The sequence below is a fragment of the Panthera onca genome, chromosome E1 (genome assembly GCF_046562875.1).
Source record: "Panthera onca isolate mPanOnc1 chromosome E1, mPanOnc1 haplotype 2, whole genome shotgun sequence".
Taxonomy (NCBI): Eukaryota; Metazoa; Chordata; class Mammalia; order Carnivora; family Felidae; genus Panthera; species Panthera onca.
The window spans coordinates 17,033,247-17,053,237 of record NC_138352.1 but is presented as its reverse complement, the minus strand read 5'-3'; the positions used below and the strand labels follow the sequence as shown (position 1 = coordinate 17,053,237).

Below are 19,991 nucleotides of genomic sequence, written 5' to 3'. Positions count from 1 at the left end.
CCGTCAGGCTCTGTCCTAGAGGTAATGAGGTTTGAAACCCATTGAGGTATCCGAGTTCCCCCTGAAGACCCCAGACGAGATCATCACAGACAGACCCTGCTTTAAACGGTATCCGGTCTGTATCGATCTGAACGTTGAAGAGAAATCGTTCCTTGTCCCGGCAGGATCCGCTCTGTTTTATGAGCGAAGGTGTGCGGCCACATCTGCAATTCCGGAGAGTTCCGTTTAACATGCGCGAATACTCAGTCACATATAGAAATGATTTTTATAGGGCTCTTGTGTTCCCACATCGGCTTTAGGTTTGAAACCCTAAGCTGCAGTATGAAGAAACAAAATACAATAAAAAACGGGCCCTGCGTCTTTGCTAACAAGAGGGCTCCCGCCCCTCTCCTGGTTCCCGCTGTGGGGAAATCCAAAACGTGGAACAAGAATTTGTCCCGAAGAAGCGAATCTGCTGAACCTACTGCTCAGCGCCCCCCAAAAAACCCCACCACGTTCCCCCTCACACCCCAAAGAGCTCTTCCTCTGCCCTCCCGACACACGGGGGGCACGCGTGTGCGTCTAGGCGGTCACAGCAGCCCAAACTGCACCAGCTGAAGAACATACTAGCTGCTTGAAGGGAAATTCTGGAAGCGCGTGACTGAAGTCCAACCGAATTAGAAAATGGTTCTTGGGGCGCCTGGGAGGCTCAGTCGGTTGGGCGTCCGACTTGAGCTCAGGTCATGATCTCGCGGTCCGTGAGTTCGAGCCCCGCGTCGGGCTCTGTGCTGACAGCTCGGAGCCTGGAGCTGCTTTGGATTCTGTGTCTCCCTCTCTCTCTGCCCCTCCATCCCCTCTCAAAAATAAATAAACATTAAAAAAAAAATTTTAGGAGCGCCTGGGTGGCTCATTCGGTTGAGCCTCCGACTTCGGCTCAGGTCATGATCTCACGGTTCATGAGTTCGAGCCCTGTGTCAGGCTCTGTGCTGACAGCTCGGAGCCTGGAGCTGCTTCAGATTCTGTGTCTCCCTCTCTCTCTGACCCTCCCCTGTTCATGTTCTGTCTCTCTCTGTCTCAAAAATAAATAAACATTAAAAAAAAAAGAAAGAAAATGGTTCTTGAAGGAGCTAAAGACTGCACCTGGCAGGACCTAAAGATGTTGTTAGAATCCTAGCACAAATCGCCGTGACTATAGAGCAGTGGCCGAGGTGGGCTTCCTCCACACGTGGGCCACCGTTATCACAGACCCACCAGCCAAGGCCCAGAGTCCCCTGGAAACCCAAGGGGACTCCCAGACCACGTCCCCCGGCAGCAGGGACGAGGGAGCCCGACTGACAAGTACGTGGACGTGGTTGTCAACTTCCTGGGCAGCGATCTAGGTGCAGAAGCAGAGAAGGGGGGGATTTGAGCAGATTTCCACTCGGAATGCATGCAAAGTCTGTCGTCCACAGGCCCCGGGTCTCCCGAACAGAAACAACCAATCCAAAGCGAAGTTTGACACATCTTTTTATGTACAAACGGCCAATGGTACATAGTTACTTTTCATAAATATCTCCAGCAAATCCCCTAAAAAAAGATGTGAATAAAAACTACCTCTATGCACAAAGGGCCTCGTCCTCCCCCCAAAGCGTTAACTTCCCGAGACAGGGAGCTTTGGGGACCAGGTGACGGCCTTCCCACCGCCCAGCCAGCCAGGGTAACTTGAAGGTCATCTGCCGCCCAGGACCTGGGGGAGACTGAACGGTTCCGCGTCAGGCTGGGCTGGGGCGTCCTCCCTGCTTCCCGGCAGAGGCCCCAGGGACGGCGGAAGGGAACCCAAGATACGGTGAGAAAGTAAAAAAAAAAAAAAAAAAAAAAAAAAAAAAAAAACTCTGGGTATTTTGAGCACACACACTTGGTAACCAGTGTAACCCCGTGAAGCCAATGTATCAAATTCGCCCAAGGGAAAAGGGATCTCACATTCCAGAATCCACAGGCAAGCCTTTTATTTGCAGGGAGATAATCACGTAGCACCGAGCGCGCTCCCTCCTCCTCGGAGCCCCTGCGCGCGGGGGGCGCATCAGCGACACAGGGGCCAGGGCGCGCTCACCCCAGAACGCACGCGCCTCCCGTGGGGCCACCCCACCGGGTCCTCCCGGGCCTGCGCCCTGGCCACCCAGCCCCCACGGGCTTCATTCGAAGCGACGCAGGTGGTTGTACAGAGACTGGACGTAGGTGAAGACACACATGGGGTCCGGCTTGCGGCCCATCAGCATCATATCCTCCACCTCGATGAGGCGCTCACAGTTGGCCAGATTCCTGAAACACAGAAGCTGGGTCAGGACCAGGCTCCCAGCCACCGGCCAGCCCCGCCACCCCGGGGAGAGAGGAGGGGTGTCCCCACAGGGCCTTCCATGACCCCGGGAGAGCCCAGGAGACCCCCCCACAAGAGATGCCCGAAGACCCCAGCAGACCCTCGCAGACCCTGAGAGTCCCCAGCAGGGCCCTGGAGACACCCGGAGACCCCAGCAGACCCCGGGAGACCCTCGCAGACCCTGAGAGTCCCCAGCAGGGCCCTGGAGACACCCAGAGACCCCAGCAGACCCTCGCAGACCCTGAGAGTCCCCAGCAGGGCCCTGGAGACACCCAGAGACCCCAGCAGACCCTCGCAGACCCTGAGAGTCCCCAGCAGGGCCCTGGAGACACCCAGAGACCCCAGCAGACCCCGGGAGACCCTCGCAGACCCTGAGAGTCCCCAGCAGGGCCCTGGAGACACCCGGAGACCCCAGCAGACCCCGGGAGACCCTCGCAGACCCTGAGAGTCCCCAGCAGGGCCCTGGAGACACCCGGAGACCCCAGCAGACCCCGGGAGACCCTCGCAGACCCTGAGAGTCCCCAGCAGGGCCCTGGAGACACCCAGAGACCCCAGCAGACCCTCGCAGACCCTGAGAGTCCCCAGCAGGGCCCTGGAGACACCCAGAGACCCCAGCAGACCCCAAGAAACCCCTTGAGACCCTGGAGTCGCCTACTCGGAGGCGGGTTGCCCAGACCCCCGCGTCCAGGAACCACTGTGACAACTCACGTTTTGACTTAAGTAGACTTACTTTATTGCAAGTTTCAGTGAAATTTAATTTCACTTTGAACTTTTCACTAAATCCACTTAAAAAGTAAATGCGAGTCAAAACTCTGTTAGTCAAATTTCAGTTTAATTTAAAAACTAAATTTCACTAAAAACGTCGACGTACGTCGGCAGCCTGTGGGAAATCAGCACGAACTAGAAAAATAAATGGAAAATGAAGTAAAACATAAAAGTCACCCACGCGGCTTCTAAAACCGTCTTTTAAAACTTTTCCAAGACGCACCCTTGGCAATTTCTCACCCCAGGTCAGCATGTGCACGCAGAAAACGCTCACAAACGTCTCACCACCGAGATTTCCTCCGTGGCGTTTCGTGTCTCCTGCCCCACACTTGTTCCTGAACGCTGGTCACGAAACACTCACCTGCTTTCACTACCTGCCTACCTCCACTTACGACCCCTGGGCCTGTGCCTCGCGCTCTGGGAAACATGCGTGTAGACACTGCCCTGGAAAGAAAGCGGCTCCCCCGCTGCCCCAACTCCCACGACCCACGAGGCGGCACCCACGGTGGCAGGGGTCAGCGCCACGCCCTGAAATAACAGCGGGTGTTCTTCCAGAGGCTGAGCCGGGCTTCCCCAGGGTGCAGAGCGGCGGGCCTGGGGGACCCAGCCCGGAACAAACTCCCACACCTGCTCCAGTCCGTGACCACCCCTGCTCAGCAGCGAGCACGGGGCACCCCCCTGCTTCCGGGGCCCCCCTGCCTCCCCTGTCAACAAATGCATGACTTGTCGGGGTTCACGGCGGCCCCGGCCTCCCTGACTCTGGCAAGAAAGACACCTGGCTTCTCCCGGGCTCCCAGTCCCCCACGTGGAATCATCGCCCCTGCACGGGGCGGGGTGGGCGCGCAGGTCGCACGGCTTCTGTGCCTGGAAAGAGCTCAGTACACGTCCCCGGGGGTTGCCATTTTCGTCAGAATTTGGGACCTAAACAGCGGAGTTCAGACCCTGGGTCCGCTAGCCGTGTCCTCAGCAGAGATCAGACCCCCACCTCCAAGGTTGTGGCCTGTACCCCAGCGCCTGCCGGCCAGATCTCGCGGGTGGATCTTGCGCTGGCCATGTGCCAGACGTCCTATCACTAACCAAATGTCAGAGCAAATGGGGACGTCTGTCCCGGGTCCCACTGCCCCCTCCCCCTCGGTTTGGAGCCGGTGGCCAATGGCGGAATCCAACGGCTTTGTGAGGTGACGGGGCCTGGCATCCCAGACGGGCCAGGGCCGGGCTCGGGGTCAGGGAAGTGCGAGCTCTGACAAGGGCAGGCATGGGAAGGTGCTTTGTTAATGGCGAAGAGCTGCAAATCCAAGTTCCCTGGCCTGAGTTCACCTTTTGAGCCGTCAGCACCTGCTGCGCTCCGCTCCTGCCTTCCTCCCAGGGCCCCCTGCACACCGGCCAGGTGCGTGTGAGCGTGCCCTGCAGGGGCCCCGAACGTGCACCAGGTGTGTGTGAGTGAGCCCTTCCTACGCACCAGGTGCGTGTGGGCGGGGCCACGTACGGGTCAGGTGCCTGTGGGCGGGGCCCGAACTTGCACCAGGTGCGTGTGGGCGGGCCATGCATGCGCGCCAGACCATCACTCCCCGCCGCTGGCCACAGTGGTCCCCAAGTTAGAGGAGGGCCGTACTAAAGCCCTGACCTCGGCCTGGAAGAGAACCGAGTGCACCCTGCAGACACGGGGGAGTCCGGCCTGGCCTTAATCTTCTCCAGGCTCAGGCCACGGGCCCCAGCGCCCCGCGGTCAAATCCCTCCGCAGGTGGCTCTTGGCCACGAGAGTTTCCCTCCTGTTCCCTATGCTCACTTGCCGCTGGGCACTTTCTACGGATGGCCCCACAAGTCTGTTCTCTGCCTAATTTCTTCCCCACCAAAGCCTTTCACGCTTTGGAAGAGAATCTTCATATCACGTCTTTCCCCGACACCACATCTCTCTGGTTCCCTCACTGGGCCTCCAAAGGGCACCTGGGACGCTCTCCTGTGCCCTGCTTCTGGTTTCTTCTTCCCGCCCACAATGCCTAGGATGTTCCAACCCGCGCAGGGAGGGTCCACTGACCCCCTTCTGCGCCGGCTCCCACCCACGGCATCCCTGCCTGGGCAGCGAGGCTTCGCCCTCAGGGCCGCGGTCAGGGTGGGCACTAAGGCCTTACCCTGCCGTCACCCCTACAACCCAGGCGAGAGGTCACGGGCAAGGCTCTGGCTTCCCGGTCCCCACCCCAGCAGCCACAACGGTAACCTCACGAGTCCTAAAAGCTGCACACGCGGGTTGAATGAAACTTCAGAATCAGGATATGAGAAAAGGAAAGTGGTCAGTATTGACTTTTATAAAAATACTCAAGTCTCAAAATATTAGAGGCCCCCACTGCCCTTTTTAAAGAGTTGAGGTACGGTTAAGGCAGAACACTATTAGGCACACACCCCATTGCCTTTCAAATTAAAAAGAACCAAGTGCGTTTGTAACAGCGATACGAGCGTAACTCCCGCACCGCGAAACAGCCCAAAGGGAAAAGCACAAGACACTTCAATGGCACCGTGTAGCAGGAACCGGGGTGACATCTGTGTGCCATCATTTCTGAGTGAACGTACTGAGCCCCACCTTGCTTGGGGCTTAAAAGCGAGGTTCCGAGGATTCTCCTGCCCCGGCTCTGTTTCGATCTGCGGTCGGCACGGGGCTGGCCTGTGAGGGCGAGGGAGGAGGGGCTCAAGGGGCTATTTTTATTTGTTTAAGCCTTCGCTAAACGCAGATGCCAGGCTCGGACTACAGCCTCCAGTCTGGTTTTAGACAGAGACACATGGACACTACAAATAGCCCGAAGCCCCTTCTGCTTGGGCGTAACCCGAGAGCAGGACACATTCCCCGCAGGGCAAGCGGGAGCCTCAGGCCACACGTCCGGCTCTGGGCGGGCGCTCGGCCTGGAGATGTGGGGCGCAGGGCGCAGAGGGCAGGGCCCCCGCACACCGTCGCACCCCTTCCATAAAAGGACCGGTCTTCCCGCTCTCCAAGCCCGGGACACCTGTCCAACAAGGGCTCGTACTTTGCTGTCAACACCGCATTGCTCGCACAGATTAGGCTGCGGGGAATCTTCGGGGCCGGGAGTTCCCGGGAGGAGGGGTAGCACACGGCTCATGCCACCCAGTTCCCGGTGCATCTTTGTGGTTTTAAGGCCCTCGCTCGCAGAAGGGTCTGCAAACGTTTCCTTCCTGATGTGGGGGGGGGGGGGTGAACCCCCTGTTTGAGGGGCCTGTCTGTCCTCTGTTCCTGTGCAAAGGCTGTGAACCCATGGAGCCCGGACCCCTGTCACGCTGCACAGCCTGCTCCTGCCGCCTGTGGGCCCATGAGTCTGCCGGACCTTCGCTGGCAAACCTGGGGAGTGTCTGCTAAGAAACTGGTAGCCAGAACCGTCCAGCAGGGGTCCTGTGCTTTCTTTCCAGCCTGTTGTCCCGGGAGTGAGCCAGGTGACCCAAGCTGCTGTCTTCCTAGGAGGCCACCTTCCTACCCGCCCCCCCCATATCTGCGAGGTCACCTCCCCCAGGGACTCCCAGGGGAGGTCCCTTCCCAGGCCCCAAACAAGCTCCCCACACAGGCCTGCCCTGGGCCCCTAGCCGGCAGACCACCCTCCCCTCCCCAGCCATACTCAGGCCACAAAGAGGCAGGGCAGGGCTTCAGTCCCCCCACCCCACCCCACCGTTTGCTCCGGGGAGGAGGGAGGCAAAACGCGGAGCGGCCTGCACTCACCCTGACCCTCCAGGCTGGGAACAGAAGGAACGTGCTCTGTGCTGCGAGACTGGAGGTGCCCACGTCTGGGAAAGCACAGCCACAGAGCAATCTGGCTCTGGCTGTCGGGGCGGGGCTGTGCTCCCCACCATCTGGGAGGCAGGGCCACCACCCTGCGGCCCAGGGCCCCCTCTCCGGGCCCAGCCTGGTCTGTGGAAGAAAACACCAGGGGCCCGAGTGGGGCCTCACCGGCCCAGTTTCCGGGGTGGGTCCTGGGGTGCGGCGCCCACACCAGAGCCCCCGCCCTGCACACTCAGTCTGCTCTGACAGCCACCGTCTCTAGGCCCGAGCAGCCGGGCCTCCCCCTGCGAGGTGTCCCTCCCCGACGTTGTGCTGTCCCCCTTGGCTCTGGTTCACCGCCGTCTGGGTCCAGCTGCATAACACACTCCAACCAGAGCTGTTTCTGCGATTAGGAAGACAGCTAGCTCGAGCAGCCGAGAAAGAGAAGGAGTTCTGTGACCCCGCGGGGGCCGAGAGTCCCGGCATGTCACCTGAGACCACTGCACGGGGGCAACGGCGACATTCCCACAACTCAGACCGGCTCCACTCTGCCCCCAGGTCTCACCCATAGGCTCCGACCCCTTCCCCGGCCAGGGCTGGGGTCCAGGAACGGAGTGCGGAGGGCACACAGGTCTGGAGGGATGCAGACCTGGTGGGCAGGCGCTGCTCACGGGCTTACGTCCAGGCACAGAGGCTGCGGCAGGAGACAAACATCCCCTCCAGGAAACTGCGCCTTTCCTCTCACCTTCCTCCCCCCCACCCCCCACCCCAGCATCCCCTGAGCATCCCCTGAGCCCCGCCCCCAGGCTCCCCTGAGCCTCTGCTTCTGGACTGTGACCAACCGACAGGAGGCCCTCTGCCCCAGCTCCCTGCCAGCCGCCGCCCACACGCACAGCCCGTGAGCCAGCCCTCCCCACACAGCTGCCCTCCGGGCCCCACAACGTCAGGCCGACCAGCCCCGGGGGACAGCCTGCAACCCCCACCTCCCGACCCCAGCTAGAACCCCGATGCCCCAGGGGCTGCCCTGAGCCACCGGCCAAATCCCAGACTGGCTTCCCAAGTGCCAAGGGAATCCCAGAATCTCTCCCCACCCAATCGCCTTCCGGAGCCAGTCTTAGGAACACAGACGATTTCGTAGCAGACGCTAGGACAACATTTAGGGAAGCAAAATCTACTCATTGAAGAATTTTTAAAAATGTTTCCGAGGCAGACATTATTCAACGTCCTGCTTGCCCAAGCAACAGTGTCTCCCCACCAACGCTGAGAGGACAGGCTGGGTGCCCTGGGAGAGCCCACCCCGCAGTCCCTCACGCCCGGCCCGTTGGCTGGCCTCCCAGACCACACAGCAGAGGCCAGGCACCCAGCGAGAGGGGCAGGTGCACCGAGTGTGGGCGACCCCTCCGGCCTCAGTGTCCCCACCCGTACAGGAGGCCGTGGGATGGCCTCAGGACCCTGCAGACGACTCCCCTGGGCAGAAGGGGGGCTCAGCACCCGCCATACTCACTCGGCCATGGTGAAGGCCAGCTCGAAGTTCTTCTGCCTCTGCGCGGGGCTCAGGGCGCTGTAGTCGAAGGCGTCGGGAAAGAATGAGTGCACCAGGGCGCAGAAGGCCATGCCGTCGCTCCAGCTGGACGAGAAGTTCTGCAGGTCCACGTGCTTCCGGAGGGCCGGGGGCAACACAGGGGCGTGAGCGGGGGTTCCGTCCCACCTCCGCGCCCCCCACCCAATTTAACCCATCAAGCAGACGCTCCCAGCCCCTCCCAGAGCAGACCAGGGGCCCCTGGCCCACCTCGTAGCCAAGGGTCCCCCTCCCCACCCCCAGGCCAGGGCGGGGTCTGGGCCCACCTCGTAGCCAAGGGTCTTCTGCCGGCACCACTCCAGCAGGAGCTGCTTGATGCTGCTGGCACTGGCCACACCGAAGCTCTGCGACCGTTTCAGCTTGGTCCGCACCTCGCCCTTCCCCCTGTGCAAAGAGCGCCTGCCTGCTGTGGGGCCGCGGGTCCCCACCGCTCGCACACCACCTGCTCTGCTCACCCGGGGAGACGCCCCGCTGGCAGGACCACCCTCCCTCCGGCCGCCAGCCCGCATCCATTTCCCACACTGGGAATCGGGGGTCGCCTGGCAATCCTGGGACAGGGGACCGCAGCCCACGTGGCCTCAGGCCCCTGCCCTCTGCTCCCTTCCCTTCGTCCCAGCCGCCCAGATGTAACCCTCACTGACAGCTCCCTTCCTAGCCTCCTAGCCCCGGGAGGGTGGTCCCCCTGGTGGCCCCGAGGACACAGCCCAGATCTGGCTCAGCGGGGAAACTGCCCTGGTCGGTCTCCCTCACTGGTCACGGGAAGCTGGGGCTAGGGGCGTCCTCACCACACAGGCTGGGACCCCACCCTGCACCCAGCAGGTGTCATGCTGACGACTGGATCCCTGTTCAAAGACCAGCCCTGTCCCTAAGGGGGGCAGGGTGTCACCCCACAGCCCCCGCCCCCGGGAATCCTAACCCACTACCCCTTGTGGTCTCCCCGTCCCGCCAGGCGAGGCGGGGAGGGCGGCCTGGGGCACCTCTGGAACAAGGCAGGCGAGGGGCTCTCATCATGGGCCCTGCCCTTGCGCCCGGCCCCCAGGGAAGAGGACTGGGCCGGCTTTCCTGCACGGCCTGGCCCCCACGTGGGTCTGGGCGCGAGCGTCCGTACTTGCCCGCGGTGTCGCGCTCCCACTTCTCAAACAAGGCCTTCCGGGCCTGCGCCCCAGACGTGCGGGGCAGCGTCTGCGACCTGACCAGCTCCCGGCGCCGGGCCTGGGCGGTGGCTGGTGGAGACCGAGGTGTCACCAGGGGTGGGCTGAGGAGAGAGAGAACCACCGAGTCAGGAACATCCCAGCCCACTCGGGCCCAGGGCCCCCCTCCCCCCAGTGACCGAGGCAGGAACAAAGGAGGCACGGCAGCACCAGGCACAACCTGTTGGGCAGGTTCTGACTGAGAGGTCTGGCCCGCTGCAGGGGGCACCCAATGCCTGGCATAATCACCCCTCAGCAGGTGCCAATTCCTGGGGCAGAAGGTGGACCCCGAACCAGCCCCACCAGGCCCCTCTCCACCACTAGATAAGACCCTCTTTGTTTTCTCCTGAACAGTTTGCCAGAAAGTCACCATTTTCCTTGATTATTAAAAGAAAAGCCAAGCGAGCCCCCCACCCCCAGCCAGCTGGCCTGGGGGAATATGGGGACAGCTGCAGGCTGGGGGAGGGGGTCTGTACCACGAGGGGGGCAGGGCCTCTCTGGGCACCCGCATGGAGAGGCCCTCCCACCCTCCCTCCTCTGTGGGGACGGAGACACCCCCTCCCACCTCCACACAGACCCGCTCTGCAGGGTCCACAGAGAAGCCAGCCGCGGCCACATTTCTCCAAACGAGGCTGTCCAGCGAGCCCCGCGGCCCGGCCTCTCCTGCAACCCGCTGCCCGGCTCTCCAAGGTCCGGGTCAGCACAGGGAGCCCAAGTCCCAGGACAGCACAGCCCACCCGGCCGCCTCACCCTGACGCACCTGTCGCTCCTGCCGGCCGATGCTGCCCCATAGCCAGAGCTCAACCTCGGGGCGGAAGGACTCTTCTCTGCAGGACAAGGAGAGGAACAGAAGTAGCCACGGCCTTGGGGAGGGCCAGCCACCGGCGCCCTTCCCTGACCCAACACGGCTCCCTGGATGGGCAGCCCCCCCCCCCCCCCCCGCTAGGCTGGCCCCCCATGGCCAACAGCTGAGGGAGAGGGGCTAGGAGCTCAGAGCTCGGACATAAGGTGTTGTAAGCGTTCCCGGCTGCTTTGGGGAGCACAGGTCCCAGGGTGCAGCACGCTTTGTCGCCAGACCCTCATTTTGGAAGCCCCACCCCGGGACACACCACGGGCCCTGACCACAGGCCCACAGCAGGCTGGTGGAGCCCTGCCAAGTGGGCAGGGTGTCAGCCACGTCCTCACCACAGCCTGACCCGGAATGAAAGCCACGGTCTCCCCGAGGGAAGCCGCCAGTTCACGGCATCTCTGGAAGGAGTCAGGCAGGGAAGGGCGTCACAGGGACCGGGCACAGGTGGGCAGCTCGGTCCCAGGTTTTCCGAGTCTCTCACCAGCCCCCCACCCCCGTGGGGTCTGCACCCAGGCTATGCTCTCCCGCTCCTACCGCTGGGACCTGGAGTCCAGGGTGCGGTGGCCTCACTGGGGCTCGGGCTGGGGCCCCCCAGGATGGCGGCAGACGTGGGCGAGAGAGCCGCGGCCGAGGTCTCCCCTGAAAACCTCTCCGAGACCCGAGTGACGGCCGTGACCGGCTGGTGAGGCAGCTGCAGGGAGAGGCTCACGGGGCGAGGCCTGGGGGGCTCTGGTGCTGGTAAGGATCCAGCGGCTTCTGGGGACCCATCGCCCAGACCTGAAACACGAGGCCAGTGGGGAAGGTGGGGGGAGTCAGCCAAGGCATCTGCAGGGGCCTCAGGCCGCCCGCCCCCCCCCCCAAGTAGGACTCCAGCTTCTGTGAACCCTCCTCCCACCTCCCACCTCCTCCGGGAAGGCCTCCCTGACCTCCCTCCTCTGGGGACGCCTCAATGCAACCGGAGTTTATGTCTGTTCCAAACTGCTGTCACCATCAGTTCAGTAAATACTACCTAGCCTGTCGGCCACGCGGTGCTGTCCACTGCGTGGACATCTCCTCGGGGCCCACTTGCTTCCTCCAGAAACAGGGAACCTCGAGACCTCCCATTTCCCTCTGCGTTGACAGAGTTCTACTTCACCCCGAGTGAAGCCGCCCTCCGGGCAGCCTGTCGGCCTGCTGGGGTTCAGGGCCACGTCCCCTCCCGGCCGCGGGACGGCACCCCTTGCCGTCGGCCCCTACCTGTCCCAGGCTGGTGCCCGTTCTCAACGATGCACGAGTCTGAGGCCTTTCTTATGTCCACCTCGCTGGCTTCGTCCTGGTGATCCACGCTCTACGGAGACACACGCACCAGGGGGGCCCAGTCAGGCAGGGCCGGCTGCCCCCTCCCGAGATTGCTGCCTGAGGCCCCCCCAGTTCTGGGGACAAGTAACACTCCCATGTGAGACAGCCCCTGGGAGATACGGTCCTGGGCACAGGCCACACAGCGAGCTGGCATGGACCCGGCCCCGGCTGCTGAGCCCCCACGATCCTGCCAGGCAAACGACTCTCCTGGGCTCACCCCAGACTCCAAAAGCACTAGAGACAAAGATCAGAATGGGGCTCCTGGCAGGGCGCAAAGTGGCCCACCCTTCCCCTGCCTGGACCAGATGCCCCGGCAAGAACCTGGCCCTTCTCACTCTCACCCCCGCGTGGCCAGCCGACACGGATGCCCGTGTAGGGGCGCTGAAACCAGAACCCTAAGGTTCTCTGGGCCAACAGCAGGCACTGGGGCCTTCGTGCTGAGGACCTTCCATGGGACGCGGTCACAAGATTTGCCTGGATGCCCGGGATATGAGGGTCTGACTGGCTCCGGAGCCCTCCAGCCCCCCCGAACCTCAGTGGAGCCAATACCGGACCCCCTGGGGGAGCTGGGGGTCAGGTCATGCCGCTGCTGGGTCTCAGTGTCCCCGTCTGAGATAAGGGAGGTACACTGCAGAGCATCCATCGAGCATCAGGCCCTTTTCTGGCCACGCCAGTTACGCCAATGTGCTTTCGTCCTCTCGGGTGCGTGCTAACACCCCCACGCGGCAGGGAAAGCCCAAGGCTCCGAGAAGAGGTGTCCTGTCCACAGTGACACGTTGAGAATCACCTGTGATCTGTGGCCAGGAGGGACGTCCTCCTGCACCGAGCTCCTGCCTCTCTCAAAGCGAGGGAGGTGGGGAGGGCCCGGCGTGTCCACAGGGCTGGCGGGGTCTGCTTGGCGGGAAGGGGATCGGGGCAGACCCCCCAGTACTAAGGGCCACTTGGAGGCTGGCTATACCTCTCCCGAGACACCTCCAGGCTGGCTCTTGCCTGCAAGCTTCCCAGATGACTAAAGACCACCCCTGGCCCCAGATGGCTCAGCGGCCCCTCAGCCAGTGCTAGGGGTGGCCACTGTGCCATGGGGGGATCGCTCTGGCGGGGGAGCCAGGACCTCGAGCAGAGCCCGAGAGTGCGTCCAGCCCAGCAGGTCAGGGAGGGCCCCCCGGAGGCAGCAGTGCCCAAGCCGGGTGTAGGGTACGCCAGGTGGATGAGGAGGGGACAACTAGCGTCTGCAGGGACAGACGACTTGGAGTTGTGACGCGTTCTGATGGGTGACTGCAGGGATAAGTGACCTGAGGGGGAAGGAAGGGGCGTTGGTGGGACAACAGGGACTTCAGTTCGGGCCACATGGAGTGTAAGGTGCCCTGGGGCATCCAGGAGGTGAGGTCAGGACATAGCTGTGTGTTTGGGTCTACAGTTTAAGAGACAAGACAGAAGGATGGAGGGAACAATGAGGGACAAGCAGGAGTCCTGTGTCCTCGGCACACGCACAGAGCAAGAGGTGGCCAGGGGTGGAGGGGGCCTGGGGGGAGAAGAGGGGTCTACAGAGGGGCAGCCAGAGGGGCAGGGAGAAAACCTGGAGAAGGCTGGGTGAGGCAGGTAGACACATTCAGGAAGAGCACAGGCGTGCCTGGGGCGCCCAAAGGTGGCCTCGGGTCAAGGAAATGGTCGAGATGAGATCTGAACAGCGCTCATTGGGTTTAGCAAAGAAGAGGCCGGCAGGTGATTTAGGGACTGAATGAGGTAGGGGTGGGGCGGGAGAGGGTGGAGGGGGGAGAAGCTGGGAGGACAGGGGAAGAGTTGGAAGGGGCTGTCCCTCTGTGGGGTGTGGGTCCCTGCAGAAGGAGGAAAGGACAGGACTCAGAGCCCTGGGGGGGGGGGGGGCCTGGGAGAGGAGGGGACCCCTCAAGTCCTGACTCAGGAGGACAGAGAGGGAGGGGCCAGGCTGTGGAGAAGGGGGGCCTCTGTGGGCACCCCTAACTTGAAGCCAAATCAGCAGCAGAAGGAGAAACAGCCGGTCCACCCTGAACCCCAGCCCCTACCTGTCACCGGGGCCAGCTCAGCCTGGGGTCTCCGTGTCCCCCCACCCTCCTACTCTGGCCCAACCGGTGCCACAGGTCTGGGCAGAGGCCTGGAGGGACAGGGTGATGGTGAAACCACGTTCCCAGGAATGGGGGGCCCCCAGACGCCTGCCCCTGCACGTAGCAGGTCCCCCACCCCTGTGACGCCCCAGGGGACCAGGAGCCACAACCAGACAGGAAGTAGGTTCTGGACCAGCCAGATTCCTGGGTCTCCTGCCCGCCACCCTCCCCCCCCCCCACTGCCACTTCCCCTCAATTGGAACTACCCCTTGTCCCCTCAGGCCAAGGGGTCATTGGGAGACCACCCGCCAACCATCATCACATAACCCATTCGTGGGACAGGCTGGGGAGGGGTAGAGGAGTGGAAGTTTGGGACCCGGGTCTCCTACCCCAACCTGAGACTTTGTCCACAAGGCACTCTGGCCTTCCAGAGAACAGAGGACAGCTCAGGACAAACGTGTCCCCCGGGACCTGGGGCAGGGCGGGTCCTGGCCCCTGCCAGACCTGTCTTAGCCAGATGAGGGGGAGGAAAAGGGTTAACAATGGGATAACCGCCCCAGCAGGACCTTTGCAGAACAGAGGCCTTAAACCAAGGACTTGTCCTGGTCCCCAAGCACACCCTGGGACCTCAGACACACTCTCCCAGCGTCTCCCGGCATGGGGGTGGGGGGGCTGCCTCACCCCCAGGAAGAGAACCGGGGCGGGGCAGCCTCTGTGTGCTGGGGCAGAAATCACTGGTGAGCCCTGGGGACGGGAACCAGCACAGAACGGTCCCCATCTGGACTTCAGGAAGAGCCCCGCCCCCACCCCCCCCCCCACCCCCTGCATAAGGGAGCCCAGGCCTGAGAGCATGAGAGGGAGGCACAGGGTGACACAGGTCTGATTGCAGGGACTCCAGGAGATACGATCCTCTCACTGGGAAGTTTGCAGACGCTTCGGGAGGGTGGGAAAATTTCAGGCATTCTCAGTGCCGCTGGCCCCATGCGGGCTCACGTGTGGGGGCTCACGCGTGGGCACAGGAGCCCGGGAGGGGCCAGAAGCCCGTCCTGAGACTGCTGCCCATCCCCCACTCACACTCGGCTTTCGAGACTCAACCCAAACATCTCCCCAAAGCATTTACCTCTCTTATCACACAGTGTGTCTGGGAAAGGAAGGCAGATAAGGGAGTCTGGTTTCTTTCACCGCCGGCCTCGACCCAGAGCTCCTGGCAGCCGGCCCTGAGGGCCTCCGCCAGCAGGGCCCGGGCCTCCAGCCCAGCAGAGGACATTTCCAAGGGCCACGCTGCAGGCCCGGCCTGGCCTCAGGCTGCCGCCATACCACAGGTCCCCGCGGGCTCCCTCTGCCTGCGAGGCCACGGCTGCGGCTCTGTGGATGCTTGTGAACAGACCCTGCTGATGTCACCGTTATAAGGAGCCAGTCAGCTCAGAGTTGAGGGGCCCACCCAGCCTGGCCCCATCCCCCTTGGTTTAGATCCTGAGAAACTGAGGTCGACCTTTGAGGAGGTGCTCCCGAGGCCTCACAGCAAACATGACAAAAGCAGCTCCTGTCTGCTTCCGGGACTTGGGCCTCCTACAGGAAGTCCACCTTGGTTTCTCCCGCTCCATGGCCCTGCCCTCTCCCTCCTCCTGGAGCCGCCCTGGCTACTCTTCTGTCTCCTTACCACTCAGCAAGGTCAAGGCTTGTGCACTCAGAAGTGGATTCCATGATCGACTCTTTCTGCATGGAGTTCGGGACCCATTTACATGCTAAGTATGATGCCCTTTCAATGGCCTCAAGTTTGAAACAGCAGAAACCAAAAGATTCTCTAAATGTCACCGCTTATTACAGAGGGGCGGTGTAACACCAGGCCCCGCTGGCCTCACCTCGGCTGTAACTGGCCCCTCCCCGCTGTGACACAGACCCGGGGCATGAAACACAGAACCAGCCACCCTGGGGCCCAGCCTGGAGCCCTGACTTCCAGGTCGTGACTAAGCACCCAGTTGTGTGCTGCTAGAGTGGGGACATACAGATGTCTCCACAGTCCCCTTTGCCGCCAGAAACTGGCTGGAGGCCGCCCGTCAGCGCTCCTGAGAGGGGGCTGCAGGAGAAGTGGGGACGACGCTTCTGAAGCCAGCAGAGGGGGTGCTGCCTCGGCGCAGGGGGGCTGCACGACCTCTGACCCCCTGGAGACCTTGGCCATCCTCCACCCAAGTGCCCGTCTATACCTTTCTGAAGCCCACACCCACTTCCCATTCGTGACTCCATCCCTATCCCATAAAGAGCCGTGAAGTCCCTGACCCCTTCCTGCAAGTGCTGTCCCCTTGACTTCTAGGGCTCGCTGGGACCCCCTAGCTGCCCAGCAGCTCCTCCCCGTCCTGCTGCACAATTACCTGAACACCTTACCCACTTCAGGGCTCCGCTGTAGGCTCTGCCCTGATGTCTCCCTAAAGTCCAGCCTTGACTCCCCCTGGCTCACCAGATCAGGGACTGCACCTGCTCTGGGACAGCTTGGCCTGGATGTCCCGCAGCCCCTCACACTGGGCAGGACCCAGCCAGATCCCGGCATCCCCCCCCCTCCCCGATCTGTGACCCAACAGCTCCCCAGGCACGGCTCCTGTCCGTGCCTCCCTGCCGACTCCCCCTTGAAGATCGTCTCCTCTCCTTGGACCATCCCCCTTAACCCACCCTGTGTCCAGCCACCCTCCAACCCGTCACCCATCCTTGCCGGACCTTGCGGAACAAGGAGAACCTTGTCCCTCCCTGCCCGGTGCCCCACACCCACCACCCCCATGATATGCAAGATGACTGAGTCACCTCAGGTGAGAACGGCCAATTCCCACCGAGACAGCTGGATGCCGGGAAAGCCTCCTGTCACACATGCATGAGCACGCACGTGCGTACCTGCGGTCACACACATATGACTGGGACGTTATGTCTCTGGACACTTGGGAAGCTGCTTCCATGAGCAGACAAGTAGCAAACGTGTGTTAAAACCCAACTTCAGAAACAGCCGATGACACAGTTGATTAGGCACGTGTGAGCTCACCGCACCGTGGTGATTTTATACCACGGATGCGTAGTGTGTTGTGCTCATGGCACAGAATTAAATGTCTCCACATTTCCAGACCCTTCACAGGGAGCACCGGACACCAGGGACAGAGCCCAGCTCCCGTAGCCAGCGCCCAGAGGGCCTTCACAATTCAGCCCTCCCCTCTCAGTCCCACCAGCCCCCTCTCCACCCCCCACCTCTGAAAGCATCGCGGAGCCTGCACGTGCACAGTCCCCTTTGCACCCGCAACCTGCAACAGCAGCTACAGCAAGCCCTGGGCTTCCGGCACAGAAGCCTTCCCGGGACACCCACCTGGAAGGGACTGGGGCACAACATCTGGTCCCGCTGCCCACACTGTTGGCACTGCTCTGTCTGGGGCCACCTCCCACCCGGCTGGGACCTCCAGGGGCTGATGTGATCCCCCTCCTCCTGGCCCCCGAGGTGCAGCCCAGCCCACACAGGAGATCTGCGCGGATGACGGATGGAACCAAGGAGGGGCGGCAGGTGCAAAGCGCTCAGACCCGGACCCTGGAAACCGCACCCCAGAGCACATGCCTGAGCAGAGTGGAAAATCCCACCTAAGGCCACTGCGCACACCATGGAAACATTCTAACCTGCCTCTCCGGGAGGCCCCATGCTGGGCGTGCTGGTCCACACCGGCCTCCACCCCACCCCCACGCGGGTCACTGACCCCAGGAAGCTGGAGACTGCTCCAGGCTGGTTTCCCATCTGTCTTTACCCCCTGCGAGTTCCCAAACGCTGCCGCCCCGACCACACTGCGTCCTCCTGGCCTCCCCCTCGCGCGCGCGCGCGCGCACGCACACACACACACACACACACACACACACACACACACGGGCCTGAGTTCTCAGTCTGGGTTAATTAATAACGAGAGCCGTCAGGCCTCAGTGAAGCGGCGACGCAGGGGGCGCATGAATGGAGGTGGGGGAGCCGGGGGCTGCCGGCGAGGCCCAGGCGGTGTTGAACCGGTCAGGGGCCGAACCTCAGCGCCCTCAGCGTCATGGGACAAAGGGGAGAGGGAGTCAGAACTCGGGGCAGACAGGGCCTGGCTCCCAAGAAAGGAGGGGGCCGGGAGCCGGAGACAGGTGCAGCGGGCAGGCTTCTAGGGCCCTCTCCCACCCCGGAGTGAGTCCCCGCGCGGCCGGCAGAGGCCCTGCCCCCAGCCCAGCACCCCCGCGTCGGCGGCCCCACGCCCCCGGCGCCCGCGCCCCCCGCCCCGAGGCTCACCTGGCCGCGGCCGGACAGCGAGAAGGTGGCGTGGCTGGCGAAGCGCGCGGTGCCCAGGCGGGGCGCGCGGCTGGGGACGCCGGGCGCGGGCGGGGGGCTGGGCGAGCCCGGCGAGCCGGGCGTTCCGGGCGCGGGGGACGGCCCGGTCGCCAAGCCCAGCGCCTCCACCTGCCGCGTCAAGCGCTCGAGCTGCGCCTGCAGCCGCTGGTTGTCGCGCTGCAGCTCGGCCACCGTGCGCGCCAGCGGGCCGGCCAGGCGCAGAGCCTCCGCCACGCGCCGCTCCACGCCGCGCTGCAGCCCCTGCATGTCCTCGTGCAGCGCGCGCACCGCGCCCTCCAGCGCCGCCTCGTAGCGGCCCAGCGCCTCGCGCACCGTGCGCGCCTCCTCGGGGTCGGGGCCCTGCTCCATGGCCGAGCGGGCGCGCCGTCCGAGCGGGCAGAGAAGCCAAGCTCCGCAGCTCCGGGCCGCGACTGGCCGCCCCGGGCCGGGTTCGCCGGAGGGGCGACGGGAGGGGCGGGCGCAGGGCGGGCGGGGGCGGGGCCGCGGGCGGGGGCGGGGGCGGGGCCTCTGGCGGCGGGAGGGGCGGGCACAGGGCGGGGGGCGGGCCCGCGAGCCCCGCGACTGGGCGCCGCGCGGGGGCGGGGCCTCGGGGGCGGGGCCTCGGGCGGCGGGAGGGGCGGGCGCCGAGAGGGGCGGGGCCTCGGGTGGGGGGAGGGGCGCCGAGTCGCCGTAGGGGGAGAGCGGGGCTCTGCTGCCCGGTGGGGCGGGGCCGCAGGGGGAGCGCCGGGTCCGAGAGCCCCCTGACCCCGCCCCAGAGGAGCGACGTGCGGCCTGGAGAGAGGCTGCGGCCCCCGAGGGGACTTTACCCCGGAGACCACTGACGCGGGCTGTGGGTCGCCGGGCTCTCCCCCGCAGGGCCCAGTCCCGCTGGGGGTGGGAACTCCCCCACCGGTCGGGGAGACCTGAGGGGGGGAGCAGTCCCCAGAACTGTCCGGCCCCTGCCCCCCTCCCATCACAAGAAAGGGAAGAATGAAAACAATTGTGGCTTAAGGAGGACAGGATGATGGGCAAAGATACTCTCCTGTAGTTGTAAACTGTTAACTGACTTAAATGGAGAATGGGAGGAGCGCCCGGGGCGGGGCCGGCGCTCAGTCGCTGAAGCATCCGACTTTGGCTCAGGTCATGATCTCGGTCCGGGAGTTCAAGCCCCGCTTTGGGCTCTGTGCTGACAGCGTAGAGTGTCTGGAGTCCGCTTCAGATTCTGTGTCTCCCTCTCTCTGCCCCTCCCCCCCAAGAATAAACATTAAAAACTTTTTTTTTTTACTGTTTAAAAATGGGAACATCCCACCTTTTGCACAGAAATTTTTCCTGACTAGGCTTCTCCTTACCAGGCCAGGCCCACCTGAAGGAGGCCCAGTGCCTGGGCAGGCACAACCGGATGACCTCAGGAGCACGAGGTCTGAAGGGCTTGTTTCTGTCGTGTTAGGCATTCAGACAAATCTGGAGCCACAGACCTCCTGGACTGGTCCACACTGCCCAGATGCTCAGATGCTGAGAGCCAATCCCTCCCCCACCCACCCCTCCCCGTGCTCCCCTCCACCGTGGGGACAGGAAGGAACGCTGGGTTACCTAATCCAAGGAGCCTTCCAGCAATTATTTCATGAGAAAGTCAATGCCAAAAGGCGTGCGTGTTGCATGTGTGTGTGAGTGTGTGTGAGTGTGTGTGAGTGTGTGTTCCAAGAAGCCGTCGGCACAGAGTGAGCCAAACCACTCCCTGCATTCTTTCTCCGGGTAGAACCTTTGATAGAGGCTGGGAGAGACACTGG

At 63.2% G+C, this 19,991-nt stretch overlaps 1 protein-coding gene across 1 annotated transcript; it reads right to left on the bottom strand.

The window, feature by feature from the left end:
• Nucleotides 1-1,468: 1,468 nt before the first annotated feature.
• SMTNL2 (smoothelin like 2) lies at nt 1,469-18,677 on the bottom strand. The gene is made up of 8 exons (XM_078437943.2): nt 18,166-18,677; nt 11,707-11,797; nt 11,005-11,247; nt 10,381-10,447; nt 9,539-9,685; nt 8,697-8,814; nt 8,356-8,507; nt 1,469-2,277 (listed from the first exon to the last, which is right to left on the bottom strand). Exons 1-8 carry the CDS (start codon nt 18,571-18,573, stop codon nt 2,151-2,153), a joined length of 1,353 nt encoding a protein of 450 aa, XP_078294069.1. The 5' UTR covers nt 18,574-18,677; the 3' UTR covers nt 1,469-2,150.
• Between the last annotated feature and the right edge of the window lie 1,314 nt (nt 18,678-19,991).

What these genes read in the sequence shown, in the direction of transcription:
- SMTNL2 (XM_078437943.2), bottom strand. Translation starts at nt 18,573, where the DNA reads ATGGAGCAGGGCCCCGACCCCGAGGAGGCGCGCACGGTGCGCGAGGCG. An exon ending in CGGGCACCAGCCTGGGACAG is followed by an intron (nt 11,248 to 11,706) that starts GTAGGGGCCGAC and finishes CTCGTGTTTCAG; the next exon opens with GTCTGGGCGATGGGTCCCCA. An exon ending in TCGGCCGGCAGGAGCGACAG is followed by an intron (nt 9,686 to 10,380) that starts GTGCGTCAGGGT and finishes CTCTCTCCTCAG; the next exon opens with CCCACCCCTGGTGACACCTC.